At 37.5% G+C, this 18,186-nt stretch overlaps 2 protein-coding genes across 2 annotated transcripts in view; one reads left to right on the forward strand and one right to left on the reverse strand.

Annotated features, from left to right (window-relative positions):
• The window catches only part of LOC141439284 (phosphatidylinositol-binding clathrin assembly protein LAP-like), a 43,792-nt gene extending 33,111 nt beyond the window's left edge, over positions 1-10,681 (reverse strand). Inside the window, 2 exon segments of the mRNA XM_074103540.1 lie at positions 1,914-2,056; positions 10,410-10,681. Of these exon segments, the coding sequence (XP_073959641.1) occupies positions 1,914-2,056; positions 10,410-10,560 (294 nt within the window). The 5' untranslated portion in view covers positions 10,561-10,681.
• Positions 10,682-12,154: 1,473 nt separating this feature from the next.
• On the forward strand, positions 12,155-16,431 carry LOC141438887 (uncharacterized). The gene is made up of 2 exons (XM_074102932.1): positions 12,155-12,641; positions 14,167-16,431. Exons 1-2 carry the CDS (start codon positions 12,381-12,383, stop codon positions 16,303-16,305), a joined length of 2,400 nt encoding a protein of 799 aa, XP_073959033.1. The 5' UTR covers positions 12,155-12,380; the 3' UTR covers positions 16,306-16,431.
• The last annotated feature ends 1,755 nt before the right edge of the window (positions 16,432-18,186 follow it).

Below are 18,186 nucleotides of genomic sequence, written 5' to 3' on the forward strand. Positions count from 1 at the left end.
AGAGTAGTCCCCTCGACAGCCGGCGCAAGGATATTTCGGTGCTATAATTTTTCCTTTTTCTTGTTTATGTTCCATTCTTAAATTATTTTGTTGTTTGATTGTTATCGAATTGTTTGACTTGGTAGTGCAATTCGGACTTGATGTTTTTCTTATGTGGTAACACTGAGTTAATAAAAATGTAGTGGGTAGATTAATTTTGTTTTGAACATTGAGGGTAGATCGTATTTTTTTCGGCCTAGTCTTGTGTCACTCGCGTAATTTTAGCACCAAATTTACACTGATATCCTGTAAATTATTCAAATATAACACTTTCGTGGTGTAGTTAGATGGTAAATATTGGTTTTACGTCGCGCTCATGCACTGAATCAAGGTAAATATAATAAAAAAGATAATGTTTCCAAAAGTGCAGCAGATCACAGCAAGTGTTGCCACCGAATCAAAAGTATGAAAGTATGAAATCAAAATTACACGATCGAAAATACGCGACTCACAACACAAAATATTACGCTCATCGGGCTTCACCCTTAGAAGCAAGCAGTTAATTTACTGATATCGCAGCAGTGGCATGACATAACTTCCTCATTCAGTCCGATTCAAGTTCTTTACAAAATAAAAAGGAACAATGTACAACAGCATTCTAAATGGCGCATGAGCAGTTTCCGAGAGCCCTAAATGGGCGCCATGACCGAGTAAGGCAACCTGACATTCCAGTCTAATACCAGACTGCCTGGCTCTTATCAAGGCTAGGATATCACTACTTTTAAAAAGCTCGTATCTTATAATCGATAATTTTTCTGTGGGTACTTTATAAACATTATTTCACGGGTCAATTTTGCTGACCTATTGATTAGAGATTCGGGATATATTCGAAATAATGACGAAACGCGCCCTTTCAAGTTATTACGGTGTGATACGCCTTATTTTTTTAGTAGGTACTTATTTTGATTTTTTTTTATAAGAATATTTTGGTATTGTAAAAAATAAGACACTGAAACGAATACCTATCGAAAGTGTCCGGAAACAAATATTTTTTGTCTGTCATTTTATAAACGTTCCCTTTTTTATATCGCAGGTTTGGAAACGGTTAAAACGGATGTCCTTCCTGGCAAAATAATCGCTCTCAAGGGAACACTTAGTTAGTGACATTAGACCGTGTACAAGGTTTTACGGCAAATATGTTTTAGAAGCATATCTACCGTCATTGGCGAACGATAGGATATGGGTGAAGTTCAAAAAGTACACCTAGGGCGATTATGCGAGTGTTTCAAGTTGAAACATTAAACCGCCTCATTTTTCTGGTCACGTTTTAAACGAATTAGCTGTAGATTTTGATGTCGTTATCGATTATTTGTTAGAGTTCCTGCATCGACATCCGCCAGATCACGAAATTCCTAGGCATGTCGTGAAATGGCGCTATTTCATGAATTAGCTAAGGGACATCCGCCATATCGTTCAAAACTCCGCCGCGTGTTTTGTTCCAAACAGCCAGTCTAGTGCCGTAAGGTACATAGATGTCAATGAGTCCTGTCTTTCTACTAGATAACTAAAAACTGTATCAGAAAACATTTGGCCTATTAACAGAAAAGTGTCCAGAAAAATGAGACGATTGAAACGCTCGAATAATCGCCACTAAACGACAGTTTAAAATTGGAATGAAAGTTATCCGTTGTGATACAAACTTTCGCATTAATATTACTTAAAACAATCTTACTTACTTACTACCAGGGCGCAGTGACCCAAAGTGGGTCTTAGCCTCCAACACCAGATTACGCCACGCTTTGCGATCATGAGCCAGCTGCTGCCAGCTTACGACCCCGAGGTAAAAAAGGTCTTTCAGGACCTCGTCCCTCTAGCGACCTGCGACGACTAAAAGCCTACGCCCACCCACTCGGTCGTCCCAATAGTCTACTCACCTCATTTCCATACGCGAGCAGATGATGAACAGTGATGAGAGCTTTATACACGACCACCCAATTGGTGTTCTGTGTCCGCTCGACGAGCAAGTTGGCGAGCTGCGGTATCGAGACATTTGGCTCGTTTGTGCAGTGGACTAGATCTGTAACAAAATAAAAACAATTAATAGTACATTACTGCAGAGGCCATGAAGTAAGGGATTGATGGACAATCCCTGTTCTGGCCGAGGTTTGTATAGTGCTTTTCTCAAACAATGTGAGGAAATATTTCATCCATCCATCCATCCATCCGTTCGTCCATCCATCCGTCCGTCCATTAATCCGTCCGTCCATCCATCCGACCCTCCATCCATCCGTCCGTCCATCCATCCGTCCGTCCTTCCGTCCTTCCGTCCGTCCGTCCATCCATCCATACATCCATATATCACATCGCATCGCAGTATCGCAAATGCTTACAAAGTAGTGGTGGTTGGCTGTTCGTAATTTTTCCTTTGTCAGTTTAATGTTAGTAAGCAAATTTAAAAAGTTAGAGCAGCGGACAATAATGGATTTTAATACATACTTCATGGCCTAGGCCAAGAAGTTATGTAGGGAGGTGGTCGGGAGCCATAAATGAGAAACTTCATGTCTCCATTTCGTGAGATTAACGCATACATTTCCGAGCATGTTTGAGAAAAACAACATTTTTTGCTCGATGGAACATGCTGGTGAACTGATGCATTTTGTATGCATCCCTTATGGTCTACGATAGCTGACGCGGTTTGCATGGAGAAGCTGGACGACTATTGAAAAAAAATAGTGTGGCCAGCTCTAGCCCGAAGACAATCCGAATCGCCGAATCGTTACATCCTTCAACATGAACATGAGTCGACCAAACCTGAAGGTCTCCGTTCTAGCCAGACTATACACCGTGTTATTTTTGACTTCCGTTAACCCTAAACTTGGCAGCGTATCTAATAACTTAATAAGATACATAATTTATAACATCTGTTTGTATTTTTAATTTAATAAAGTTATTTTTGTTAGCTCTACAAGAATCCAACGAGGCTTGAATTGAGTTTGTACACTTGTCTCAACTTGCCAAGTATAGAGTCTCTAAGGGAACACGCAACGGGTCAAATGAAGTTAATTTCTCAAAGAAACTCATCAGGACTACGCGTCTGTTCCAGACGAATTTTGGCGTGTTGCCTGTGCATAACTTCTTTGGTGGCTGACTAGACCGATGCGAGAGCGACATGTTCGCCCACAGGCCAGCCCAGAGAAGTCTGCGGATGTTGGTGCAGAACCGCCTTGGTGTTGTTTCTGTCTCTTGTCAGCAAGTGCCTTGAGCCAGGCCTCATCGCACGCAATGCTTGCGACCCTCCAATACACGTCCGCGCCAATCTGTGCGTTTCCCCGCCAACTTTTCCCAGTCAAGGTGGACAATTTTTTCCCGGGCGTGTTCCTTGTATGCTATGACTGTCAACACCAAGAAAACAGTTGTTCTTGCACAAGGGACTTCTAAGAAACTACCTATTAGGTAACTTAACTCTTACTGTTAAAAAAAAACTTATATCGGAAATAAAAACTGAAATATGGATGCACAGAATAAACCAGAAAAATAAGACCAGCGCTGGGAATCGAACCCAGGTCCTCGGCATTCCGTGCCACGTGCTATACCGCTACACCACCGCTGGACAGTGGTACAGACACGAATTTCTCCTATCGTAAACGTAACAAACTTTGGAGTTGAAATAAATAATACAAAAAGACTCCAAAAATCAATCTTAAAAAAACTTCTATTGATCTAGGCTACCACGGCTTTGTTAGGGCCGCCACATATACCTACTCGGAATTCCGTTTCGGAATTTTGATTCGAAATTCCGCTTCGGAATTCCGAACCCAGTAAATCCATACAAATCTATGGACTTACTACATACAGACAGTAGTTTTCCGTTCGAACTTTTCTCTGATCCGGAATTCCGCATGGTGGCCCGTGCCTTCAGAATTGAAATAAATGTATGTGTGTGAAACGGAATTCCGAGTGTGACCCTTAACCATTGCACAACAGAAATTGAGCTTCGCTTTCAGAACAGGATACTTTTGGTGTGGCATTCAGTATGGGCCTCGAAGGTGCACAAATGCATAAGAACCCGCGTGCAGCCAGCATTTGCTACAAATGCTACAATACACTGCAGTGGGCGGCCTTAATCAGAGTTTTTACCAAAAATTTGGAAGTCAGCCACGCCATTTGGCTGGTTAGAAGCGCTAGTAGAACCTCCATTATATATTTAGAAGAGTTTGTAAATGACATTCTATTGTAAACCATATAGCCAAGGTCATTATAGAGCTGGCACATATAAACCGTGACAGAAACAGAATTATTACGCTGTATTGTGTTTACGAACTTGACCTGGAAGTTACTGACACGCGTTGCAAATATCCACTAAATTGAAATTTGTTTACGTAATGCGACTAGTTTTTTAAACCAACCTCAAAAAAGGTATAAATTATTTTGAATAAGTACAAGACTTTTTTGCTGACTGTGCTTTTTGTTGCTGTACTGCATTGTCATCCAACTTACATATTGATATTAAATTTCTATGTTTGTTTTTATGGCGTTAAATAAATGTATTTGCTTACTTTCTTTCTTTAAAATTTCAAGTCGCTCCGACCACTGGATGTAGGTCAAAATGAACTTGCGAGATTTGACCCAACAAAAACAACAAGAAACTATACCTACTTGGTTTGGATAGACCTATTTAACTAAATGTAAATAAAACAACGTCAATTGGTGTCTACTTTGTATTACAACGATAAATAAGTAAAATGTTTAATATCCTTGAATGTACCAAATCTGGCAGCTTGAGTTTGTTTACATTTAGTTAAATACTTACCTATCCAAACTAAGTATAGTTAGGTTAGCTTGTAAAATAGGTATCTGTTCCAGAAATATAAATAAAATACTAAAGTATAACAATAATTTAGCTTATACCACAATTAACTTAGACAAACGTTGAAAACGTGTTTATTACATGTCTGTTCATATAAAACTGCAATTACAGGCACATTTAAGAAGTGTTAATGTAAGGCCATAAGATCTTTGCCATTCCGTTTAATGAGCAAAACATAGGCGTGAAAGTTCACCTAATAGTTGTACGATCTCGCAAACGTGTCAAGGACAACGAATGCGCGGGCGCAGGCAATCGTGCCATGACCCCAGCGCATAGACCGCGCGGTTACTATGGCTCGCGTCGCCCTTACTAAGCCTCCCTAGGGTTCAAAGACCCCGTTGTTTTTTTTATTACCAGCTTCAATAGTTTACAGGGAGTGAGTAAATGACGCTGAAAAAAACCGGCCAAGTGCGAATCGGACTCGATCATCGAAGGTATCGGTCGAACAAAGTACAGATATCGGATCTCAATCGGAATACGACGGCACCCGAAGTGTCAATCAATTATTGCATTAAATGAGTGACATTCTCACATCCATTAATGTGGAACTTTATTATTTAGTGTTATTCGATTTGTAGCATTCGAAGATGGCGGATGTAGACAATATCTAATTTTGCTATTTCTGTTTCTTTGGCTAGTTGAAGTATAATTTTGATAGTGTTTTATGCGGCGATTAACCTTAACAGTGAACAGTGATCACAAAATTCTATATTGCTCTCGTGTCTAACATTTTTTAATGCGCAATTTGTCTTCACGTGGTTTCTGGAATTTTACTATCAAGTTGCAAAACCTACAATCACCGTACAACGTCCCTCTCAAAGAGAGTTTACTTTGACACTGGCGAAATTGACCTATTAATTAGGACAGAAAAGCCATTTTTTAAAAGAGAAGAAGAAGTATTATTTAGTGTCAAATGTGAAATCACGAGTTTGAAGTAGGTACATCACACTGAGATGTTATGACTAATACGATAGAGAATGTGAGTGTAAACAAAAATCGATCAAAAAATCTTATAACTTAAGATAATTAATCTCTCGATGTGACCTTTCCCTACGCTGTCTTGATGGGTATTGCTACTGAGGCCAACTAAAGTAGTTTCCGAGAGAATACGTAGGGAAAGAATTATTCAGTAGGTACATCTATAGGTATCTTAGAATACCTAGTGTTAGCAGAACCCTAAACTTGGGGTTGCCATACGTCCCGTATATACGGGACTGTCACCGTAATTTATCATCCCGCCCCGATTACTACATGTCCCGTATTTTGACAAAACGGAACGGGCACGTGGCCCGCGCGACCGGCTGTGATGAAATGCGGATAAAGGATGTTTCTATTTTTATGATAAAGAAAGATTTCAGTCGCAGCTACTGAGTACACCACGCACCACATTATAAAGTTATATCACCAACCCTTTAATTCGTTGGTGTAGGCTTGCGTACAATCACGCCTGAAAAGCGAGGATGAGGCCTACGATGGAGCACGCTTGCCTAATAAATGCTCATTGATTGTACTACCAAATTAAATGCACTGATGTATCCCCAGGCTCAAAAATTTGCTACTAAGCAAACTACTGCCAGAATTAAGGCTAAGTAAGTATATATGTTAGTTACGAGTTTTGGGCATCGAAAGAGAAATCGTCCCGTATTGGTTCCTACAAGTTATGGCAACACTTCCTAAACTAGGTACAAGTGACATAACATTCCTGAAAAAGAAAACTGGCAAAAATATAAGAACCCGTTCACCCTTTAACAAAATTACCCTAACAGTCTAGACTCTAGACAGTAAAATTCATTTTCTTCGTGTAGGTAAATACTAAATACAGCAGAATGGCCAGAATGCCATGCCAAGTTAGGGACGTTGGGTTGAATGAAATGCAGTCCAAGACGATTTGGCGGCGGCCCGATCGTTTGTGACTCAGCATCTGATAGTTTAATGAATGAACGTGAATGTAAAAAAAGATCACGACGCGTTCAGTAAACAGATATAAAACGGAATTTGTGAAACTGGGTAGGCGTACAATACAATAAAAAAATAAAAAAACTTCGGAAGGTAAGTGGCCACCCCTGCATGGGCAGTGCTGAGGACAAACTAGGGGGGTGTTTCCATAAACACCCCATAAGTTTGTCCTCATCACTGACACTAAATGTTATTTCTTTTATATAAAAATGGATCCCTATTACGGTTAGTCACGCCACAATTTGGGGATGACTTTACATATAAGTTTCCTAATAAAAATCTTTGTAGATTCTAATAAATAAAAAAAAGTTGCGCAAAATTAGAACTTCTCGATGTAATTTTCCAGAATTCCCACAGGAGATTTTGGGCAATTCCAGAATTTGGGACGAAATTTAGTATGTAGAACATAGCTTACTTTTTATCCCAAAATTACTACAGGATCGGGATAGGATTAGAGACTAAATTCGGCGCGGGTTTATTTTATGCAACGTTTTTGGAATTAACAATGTAATTGTTGGGAATTCGCTCGGGTTTTTTGCGATATCCTGGAGTTTCTTTTCAATTGCTAGGCCCAGTGGTTTACACGTGCAAAGCGGTTACCGAATAAACATTTAACGCATAAACATCAATAGCAGGAGTGCATTAAAAGTGCACCATTGATTGTAGAAGAAAATATACACAATAATCATTATCAATTCTGTGGTCAAAACAGTTACTTTCATACGTTAAAAATGATGTTGTGATACTACACTCTTTTCTCATTTAGGTGGCGAGCAGATTTATACTTTGTTGCCTTGCCTGGCATAATCAAACTAATGATAACACAGGATGTTCTGTCCTGTGCATTTATCAGCACAAGCACAAACAATAAATACATGTGCCTGAAGGCTAACAGATTTGTTTTATCTAATAGTTATAATATTTGTAGCAATTTTCATACCTAGCACCTAGTTTTTAGGATTAATTCTCGATTCGTCGGATTTTTTCGCCGAATTCTTGTTTCGACTCTCACAGACAATATATATTTCGTTTATTTTAGCATTAGAAAAAGGGTAAACAATCTTTAAAAGTTTATTTTTAGTGTTAAGTACTTATGAAACCAACATAACCTTTCCTCCTTCTCTGCTCTCCTCTGTTTATTTGTATTTCTTGTTATTTTATTTTTATGTGCAATAAAGAGTACATACATACATACATATTTTCAGGTAGGTGATTTTAATACTTGCAAGTCTTTGCCATATGTAAATGTTTCATAGGAAGAAAGCTTATTATTATCACAATTGTCTAGATTATGATAAAGATTAAGATAGTAATTTAATTGAATTATTATTTATAAAGGGTTTGTTTAAAGAACTTTTCATTAACTGGTCCATTGAAAGTGGTCAACCTAATTTGCTATGCTGGTTTTAAATTGGATTATGCAGGTAACTTTTAAATTACTTATTAGGGTCATTGGGTCAAAGCCATGATTATTGTGGTAGTAATTGAGACTAGGCAAGGTTACTGACTTTTGTAAATTGATATGTGATATTTAAGTTAACACGATAAGTAATAAACTTGGTTGATAAAATCTCATTATTTAGTTTGTTTATTAACATGCACTCTATTCTTAAGGCATTTGAGTTCATGTTTAGATATTTTTGGCCACCTTGGCCGCTCTGATATATCTGATGGCAACTGTATAACACTCACTTTCCCAACTTATGTATCCACTTTTTTATACTAGCTGCTTAGAAATGTGGAATTCAAAAGTCTTATCCACCTGGAAGCGAGTCAAATCGTCACTACTTCGAAAAACTCTTACAAATCAATATATCAACAAGATTGAACCTTGTAATAATGAAAATAAAGTTCACTCAGAAAAAATATTGATTTAGAGGTACTAGTTTTTTTTTTAATGTAGTGACGAAATTTAACTTTGCAAGTTTTGATGCAAACGAAAAAGAAAGTAAAAGTAAAGTATGTACGTAATGGCCCAATGGCTATAAAAGGTAACAATAATATACAATTTGCACATATTTAAACTCAGGAAAACCTGCTTATCCTCGAAGGAATGACTCATACAACAATGGATTGACAATTTCAATATAATATTAACAAGTGAAACATTATTTTTTTATGGTAAAAAAGGAGGATATCATTTTGTTTTTCAATTTCTTTCTTTGTTTATTTAACTAGGTCAAATCTTAAGGTGAATTTCTCTGCTTTCAGTGATCAGATTGACATTGAATGTGGTTGCCTTATGTAAACATTTTATTGTACAAAATACCTAAATAAACAAATACAATTGAAAAACATTGAGAGAGAGATTAATGGATCTCCACCAGTCAACCTTTGAAAACTCCCGACTTTGTCACTTCAAAGTTCAATCTCAAAAACGGCTGAACCGATTTTGATAAAACATGTCTAAGAACCATCGCTAGAAAACCTGCTTTCAAATAAAAAAGCCTCATTCAAATCAGTCCACCCGATTAAGAGCAACGGTGCCACACACACACACACATAGCGGTCAAACTTAAAACACCCCTCTATTTGCATCAGGGGTTAAGCTCTTAATAAGAATGACATGTGTGTAACAAACTTTTTACAGTTATGAATTACTAACATTGCCATCTATGAAGAACATGTTTATCACACATCCACAGGAACTATTAATTTTTCAGGATAAAATGTATCCTATTATGCTGGTCTCTTAAAAATGATGTATGGAAATTGTTATAGCATGCTTGATAGTTGTGAAAATGGAACAAACATACATACATTTTTGAATGTATTATATTAGTGGGTAGTTTTAAAATGCATTATCAAATAGAATTAATTAATCTAGGGTTATTTTACTAGTCAACCTTCCATTCCTGGAACTGGTTTATACTGGAAAAGGATTGGGGTCCCAGATCTTGGTGTTATCTTTTGAATTACTTGTTTTATCTAAGAATTAAAAGATTTGTGTTCTCACAGTTTAAGATACTCATTTAGGGTAAATTCTAATAAGAAAAATATTGAATTGCTTTACAAACATTATTGTTTATTTAAATATGAAAGACTTAATAGGTATTTATACTTTATTTTTATAGCTAATTGTGTGGCGATTATCCCATAAAGGCAAAAAGCCTGTTATTGGCCGAGTAAAAAAGTAGTTTAACATGATCTAAGCAATTTAAGGTTATGTATGCATACATACTTGGAAACATTGATTCTTTCAACAGCCAAGTATGCAATAACAAGGGGGTTACATAAATAGGTGTGTATACAATCAAGTTTTTTTCATCAATCGTGCCATCTCCCAGTCTCTCGTGACATAATACAAGAATGTATGTCAAATTACATTCAATCGTGAGACCGAAAAATGTTTCGAAAGAAATTATTAGGTGCGTTGTGTAACTAAGTCAGAAGTTTTGATTGTAGTTAATATGAAAATCATTAATACGTTGAATAAACGACCGACACGCATTAAAAGCATTTGAGAACAGAGATCGTATTAGAATTTATCGACCAATAACTCGGAACGGATTTCGAGTCTGACGTATCGAAATATTGAACGGAAAGCTATATTATCTTAGGCTCTGATAAGGTTCATACGAAAACATTGTACTGGAACAATACTCACAATCTAAATGTTTCTTTTTGGGTGCGATCATTTCTTCGGTAGTAGCTTTGCATACCGATTTTGCTAAGCCTTGCCCGGCTATACTGTGGCGAGCGGCTAGAAGCCTATCGTTAATTGTCTGACCCGCCATCCTCACGTTCAGTCCTGACATAAACTATCCACACCCCGAAACGACACTGATTTTCTGTTTTTAACGAATTCACAAAATTATGGTGATGACGGGTGAAATAAAATATGTCACCACCCCCCCGACTGGCACAATACTAAATTCAAGATGGCGGTTTCGTACGAATTATTGCCAGCAACGAAAAGTCTTTGAGATGGCAAAAACGCGTAAAAACACGAAACGAAATAGTAAAATAGTGATGGACCTGCAGGGCTACTACGAAACTCGAAACTCGAAGTTCGTGTCGTGCGGTCCCTCTGACACTTATACTATTTAATACGAGAGCGAGAGGAACGGTACGATACGAACTTCAAGTTTCGTAGTAGCCCTGATGTTTTTATGTTTTTGTTTTGTTTGGGCACGAGAAACAATCCAAAGGAAGTCTGTTAATCAATCATTAATAAATTTTATGTGACAGATGTAGTATCTCAGTAATGCTGTCTGTGTTTTGTTCGAATAAGCAGGCAGAGACGGCATCACATTAATTTGTCACATAAAATTTATCAATGAGGGATGTATCTAGCGAGAAATAGGCATGAATGGAGAAGCCTAGATGTTTGCAGGTGGTAGGACTTTGTGCAAGGTCCGCCCGGATTGCTACCACCATCTTGCTCGCTAATCCTGCCGTGAAGCAGCAGTGCTTGCACTGTTGTGTTTCGGCGTGGAGAGTAAGACAGCCGGTGAAATTACTGGCACTTGAGGTATCCCATCTTAGGCCTCTAGGTTGGCAACGCATTTGCAATACCCCTGGTGTTGCAGATGTTTATGGGCGGTGGTGATCTCTTACCACCAGAAGACCCACTTGCTCGTTTGCCATCCGGTCGAATAAAAAAAAAAGAAGAGGCCTTCGCCGAAGGGCAATCAGACCTGCAAAGGAAGAACAAACCAAGGCCCTAAATAATTTTTCATCACACTTGCTCGTAAACAGTGTCGTAACATGCAGGCTACCTTGGTTGCAACCCCCCAAATAAAACCCTCGACCTTAATGTGCTTGTCATGAAACCCGTGGTCGGTAAATGAGTCATTGCCCGTACTAATTTTCTTGTCATGAAGCCCAAGGTCGGTAAATGAGTGTGATACTGCATGGCGTGCTGGTCGTGCTGGCCTGCAGGAGCGCGGCGCGCGCACGTCGGGCACATGGTCAGGCTGGGGTAGGGCGGCGCGGAGGCTGGCACTGCCAAGAGCGTAGTCAGCGGTATCGGCAATTTTTGAAAAAACATTAGTTTTTCTTTTACAAATATACAACTTTACTCGCAAATGTGATGAAAAACATTGTATGTCGCACGGGCGGTACAAGAATTACGAACATCGACTCATTAAAGCCCTCAGTCTTCGACTTCGGGCTTCTAATAGACTCTCGTTCGTAATTCCTTGTTTACCGCCCTTAAGACACAATGTACTATTAATGATACTATGTATGTAAACTGTGCATCTTTTACTCTGACAGAGATAGACAGCTGAGAAATTGTTGTCTATGGCATTTGATCGACAATCAGAATGAGAAAAACTATAGTACAAAGAGAGAGATGTAACGATATGTTCAATGTTCTGTCTGTGGTTGTTTGTGGTTGGTCGTCCGACCGACATTGTTTTGTTTATGACTTATCTTGGCAATTTTTATTCTTCTGACCATGCTTGTAAAATATTAATTATATAAAATTCGCGTGTTGTGTGACAATAATCTTTAATCATTTAATGAAAATGATATAAAGTAATCAATTGAAACTCTTTGAACATATCGTTCTTTTTTTCGATTTCGTGGCAACAGACATTGAAGTGGCCAGCTAGTGTTTTCGTTAATCAAAATGGCCAAGAAAAGAGGTAAAGCTAGGTCAGCAAAAGCAGTTCCTGTTCCTGCTCCAGAGTCATCTGACAGTGCAGCCAAGCCACCATCAGTAACCGATTCGATGAGCGTTGAAGCCATTGCGGCGGCTTTGAGTTCTATTAACCAATCAGTTCTGATGAAAGTCTGTAGACTCTGCGAGACCAAAGATGGTCCGTTTCTTAACATTTTCGATCCCGAAACTTTGACGGCGAAGAAGACGCAAGAATTGATGCCATTTGTGGTAAGTTTGAGATTGTTTTTTTCCATCCCCTGACCTAATTTTGTCAAGCTACTTCTTCATCAGAGAAACTTCATAAGTATTATACTTAAGTATATTCGAAATATTCAATTGCTTGTGATAAATACAAGGAATATAGGCAAGAAAAGCTGGGGCCATAATAGACAGACATCACTCCAAGCTGATGTTAAGCCTGAGGACTGAGGTCTGTAGGAAGAGGTACGGAAATAATTAAATTGTATAAAATTCTAGAAAAAAAACATGTTTCTCCTAACTAGTATTCCTATGGTAAGTATAATTTTTTTACTTTATTTAATGTTCCATCCTAACAATTTGGCTAATAACCTGATAAGGAAAGACACCACATTTAGTTGGCTGAAGAGGAGATCCACCCAAGACCTACTGAAATGATCGCTCATTAGTATGCATAAATACGGGCTCGTCACTGGACGCGCACCTTCCAGGACAATATACATGCACTTGAACTTCTGCTGAATGTCCCGAAGGGACAGATTGCGAATTAAAATATATATTAAAAAAAAAATAATGTTCTCAAAATATTAATAGATTCGTAAACTGTTGGGTCAACATAATATTATCTTAGTCTATTTTTAAAGATAAAATTAATAAAATGAAATGAAAATTATTTATTTCTGACAACAGCAAATCCATAGATTTTGTTAGTATGTACACACTCATCAGTTACCTCCTAGAAACTATGTTAGTGATGAATTAAATAAAAATAATAATTCAATAGGAAATCAAAATTACATTCTTGATTAACAAGTAGGGTGCCTTGCCCATTAAATACAATTAGAATGAATATGTCAGATGTAAAATAAAGTTAAAACACTAATATCATAGGTGTCACTAATATCACTGGTGTCCAAACGCCTGAGCAAAGAACTTTATAACAATGACATGAAAAACACAGTATTCCCAATATTAAGAGCAACAGAAATGTCAGTAATGTCTGCAAATCTCAATATTTAAGACTAATTAATGTTACTAAACAAGGTAGGGAATATTGGGTGGGTTGTATTGTAAGCAGATGTTGGGTAGGCTTCAAGCCAATATTGAGTGAGTGAGTGAGAAGTAGATAGATATTGGGTATGTGAGAGGCTTATATGCAACAGTTGATGACATACAGCTTGATATGATGATGATTAGGTATTGGCTTGCAATCCGCAAGCAGATAATGGGGGATTTAGAAGTGGATACCTGGTGGGCCCCACAAATCTTTTCCCATTTAGCTCTGTCCAAGTAGTAATTTGATTTGGCTGATACACCCTCTTCCCCAAATATACTCAAATTTTAATAGGCTTCTTGGTTCTCTTCAGAGTGGTTGTTATTAGAAATGAAGCTCATTATTTGCACAAAATTTAAATCCAAGGTTTTTTTTTAATAAAATCTAAGGATTTGCAATTGTGTGTAAAATGTTGGACCATATAAATCAGCATCCTTAAAGGTCCTAAAACTAGATGCTATGATTCATGTAGAAAAATACTTACTATAAATTTTGTTCCAGATCGCTGAATATGATGATCTGCCACACAAAATTTGCTTCCGGTGTTCGGCCAAGGTGGAGGAGCTTCATGAATTTGTACAGAAGTGTATTAGAACCCAAGAAAGTCTCCGCAAAGCTCTAGGTAGGTCTGGTCCCAAAACTAAGCAAAGTAAACTCTGGGAGGAAAAACTCCACAAATCTAATATATCTAATGATGACATCTGTGATGCGCTGATTAAAAAAGCTATGGCGGGAATTGAAGATCTTCCCTTGAAAGCATTTGAAGAAGTAAAACCGATACTAAGTAAAGTACAGAAAGAAATTGATGTAAAAAACTATGTGGAGGAAAAGCAGGACAATGATGATAATGACGGTGATGACGATGGTGATTGTGATTCAGATTTGCCATTGAAACAAATAAACCTTGAAAGACAAAACAGTAAAAGTTCAGGAACAACCAGACAAGAACAGTCCAAACCTAAAACTTACACAAATGAAAAAAAACTTAATGAAAAAGCGTTGTTAGATTCTTTAAAAAATAAAAAAGTAGTTCATGAATCTGATGCTCAGAAGAATAATTCTTCTGTAATAGATGTTCAATCTACAAGTGAGGCTGAAGATGAGATACCATTGCAGACAAGAAGTACCAAAAGAAAAGTGATAGCAAATAAAACACCGCAAAATAAACCTCAGGCACAAACTGAAGTTGCTGCAACAACTAATATAATAAGTAGTGAATCAGAAGATTCAGATACAAGCATAAAAGTTAAACAACCAGAACAAATTAACAAAGAAGCTGCTAAAGTGGAAATTAGCAAAAAGGAAAAACCTTTTAATATAATGGACCATGTTAGTATGATAAAGGTGAATGGCGTTGGTGTTCTCTTTCAGTGTAAGTTGTGTAACAGGAACTTCCTCAAAAGAGAAGTTGTGATCTCCCATGGCTGTGCCAAAAATGGTGTTCCAAAAGTAGATTTTACTAAAAACATAGCTCCTCCAGATCCACCCAAAGTAACCACTGTTAAATATATTAACACGAAGATAGATGGTGAGATCCGAAGGCCAGTGGTGGCATCAGTTCCATCGCCTGTAATACCAACTACCACCCCGGCTCCTGTTCCGAATCCTGTACAGACTCCATCTTTGCAACTGTTGCAGCCGCCACAACCTGAGAACAAATCAAAACCTAGAGTAGGCCCTGCCAGCAAAATAAAACGCAACACTCCTGCCGTAGGCATGGTCGTTAAACCCAGAGAGCCATCCCCTGAAGCCCAGCCACCTAATGTTGGCACAATGCCATCTGTCCAGTTCCCTACTACACCGAATCTCAAGAGCCGGTATAAATTAGTACCAGGCCCAAACAACACATTTACTCTGATGGAGACATTTGATAATCAAGAGCCTGCTCCCCCAGCTCCTAAGCTGGTTCAAAAACCAACCACGCCAGTTGAAACCAGACCTAAACTAAGACCAGTTAAATCTAATGAGGTGCCACAACAGATTATCAATATAAACCTGAACCGACATATCCAATCACAAGTAAAAAATACAGATAATACTGAAGAGATTACCCCTCATGTTTCAAATCCGCCGCCATATCCAGTTGGGTTGTTTCAAACAGTCCCCCGTGGTAACAACGTACCGCCCACGCCTGTTGTCACACAACCTGTTCCATTCACCACTCCAGCAATGAAGAAACAGTCCTACACAATAGTTAAGACTGGAAACCCAAGCAAACTTTTAATATCAACCAAACCCCAACCACCAGCTGAAGAGCCGCCTAAAAAGAAAACAAGGAGGTCGAAAAATGAAACTAGTCAAGAAACTGAACCAACTCAGCCTTTCAATATTACTCTTGAGGATACAGTACGCCAAAAAGATGGTTTTTTTACATTTATTAATGTAGATCCGCTTTTGCAGCCATCTTATGTTTTGCCGACCGATAACATCATACAGGAGTCACAAATATCTACTTCTACGCCCCAAAGCAGTCAGGCGACTGCGGAAAAAGATCTGTACTCTTGTAACATGTGTTCTGAAAAATTCACTAGAGAGAAGAAATTATTAGCACATATTCAATCACATTACTCAAAAATGGATGAAGAAGACCAAATAAGAGAAAAAACGGTTAAAAAGAGAACGAGAACAAGGCGGATTTAAATGCGTCTTATAGTTTTGATAGGTATAGCTCAAATATGAGTTCTAATATGTGGAACAGTTAATAATGTCCTTGAGGTGTGGAATTAATTTTGTTTTTTATTAAATATTCTTTACTCATTTATTGAATCAGGCGTTACTTTACGGTGGTTTTATCTAGGACCTAAAACCAAGCCGACCTTGCTATTTGTTGTAAAGTGATAATAGTTCATGTCATACCCTTCAGTCTTTGAGGCAGCCTAATTTTCGGCTCTGTAAAATTTTAAATATAAAATAGCAGCTACTGTGTTGATCATACGAAGAACAATGAGCAAAAACCGTGGTCATAAGAATACCAGGATTTTTTTGAAATCACGTGACTGTCATGATTGCCATTCGAAAGTGCTCAAAAACAGTGAATTGCTATTAAACCTTAAAATTTCTTTTCGCCTGCTGACAAGATTAATATTAGTCGTAATTTTCTACCAAACTACTTGTATTTCAATTTGAGCACAATTTTTCACTACTATCAAATGCTGTTCCAGTGATGTTATTTCGGTTGTTATACTTGTGTATATACATTTTATTGAACATGCTCTAAAATTGCGGAAGCCATTTTGATAACGCTATCACTAGAGATGCTGCCATCTAGTAGTTGGCTTTCAAACTAATCATTAGCTTGGTAAAACATAAACTAATGTCTAGATGGCGTCACCATAGCGGTACCAAATAATTATAATACGTATAAAAACTGCATTGTACTGTCGAACCAACTGCATCGCGAGTTACTATGGAACTTAAAGGCAAAGATTGGTTAACTTCTGGAAGTCAAGGATTATCAGCATAAAGTATCATACTTTAGTCAGTCTTTCAGTGTAGACTACAAGTAAATTGTATTGCCACGATTGCATTATTTGGTTAACTTTCAGTGCTATAATTTTTTTATTAGCAGTTGGATAATGATGGCCGTGATGCGACGCTCACTTAAGATTTAGTGATGTAAAGTAAAAATTATTAAGTGTTGTTATGAATAGGATTCACATACAGCGTCAGTTTTTTAAGGGATTCCGCGAATCTGTGCTAAATAAATTAATACATGTTAGTTTAAGATACAACAAGATACCAAATAATGAAGGGCAATATTACGTTTTAACTAAGTTAGAATCTAGTACATCTCGTATTCTGTAGAATGTTAGTGCATTTGCGTAATATTTTACAGTGCACATTTTAGATGCATCTATCGGTGACGGCTATTTGTGATCAATTTTCAGCTAAGCTAGTTAATGTTAACATATATAATAATTTTATTCACATATTAATGAGGTGAGCGTTAATCTGAGCTGGCAACCGCTAGCTTTTCATTAAAAATCGAATATAAATTAGTAATGAAATCTAATAAAACATTCTTACTTTTGTTTCTACTCCAATAATTATTCGTGATAGAATTTCAAAAAAAACCGTGGTTACAGTCATTAATTTACATATTGTTTAATGTAATTCAATGAAAAAACATTTAATTTTGGGAATTCAGCAATTTTTAAAAATGCCATTCAGCAGTTACACGCTAAAGAATTAGTGTGCGTATTGCGCATAAAACTAGTTACGAATTTGGCATCAGTATTATATAAAAAATTTTAGATTTTTATTTACTAACAAACAGCATTTACTGATGGTAGAGATTTTTGGGACCAAACATCATTTTGCAACCTACTTCCTATGGCTACCTCTGCCAATTTCACCTGTCTTACTGTATTAAAAATGCCTCTTTAAATTCACGAAAATTCAAGCGAGAATGGTATGCACCAGAAAACCATGCTAAAATGAGACCAAGCGACTTGCGAATAGAACTAAATCTCATAATCGATACTTCGTAACAAGAACCCTTAACCATTAGCGTTGAAATTT

The sequence above is a fragment of the Choristoneura fumiferana genome, chromosome 20 (assembly GCF_025370935.1).
Source record: "Choristoneura fumiferana chromosome 20, NRCan_CFum_1, whole genome shotgun sequence".
Classification (NCBI taxonomy): Eukaryota; Metazoa; Arthropoda; class Insecta; order Lepidoptera; family Tortricidae; genus Choristoneura; species Choristoneura fumiferana.

What these genes read in the sequence shown, in the direction of transcription:
- LOC141438887 (XM_074102932.1), top strand. Translation starts at nt 12,381, where the DNA reads ATGGCCAAGAAAAGAGGTAAAGCTAGGTCAGCAAAAGCAGTTCCTGTT. An exon ending in AAGAATTGATGCCATTTGTG is followed by an intron (nt 12,642 to 14,166) that starts GTAAGTTTGAGA and finishes ATTTTGTTCCAG; the next exon opens with ATCGCTGAATATGATGATCT.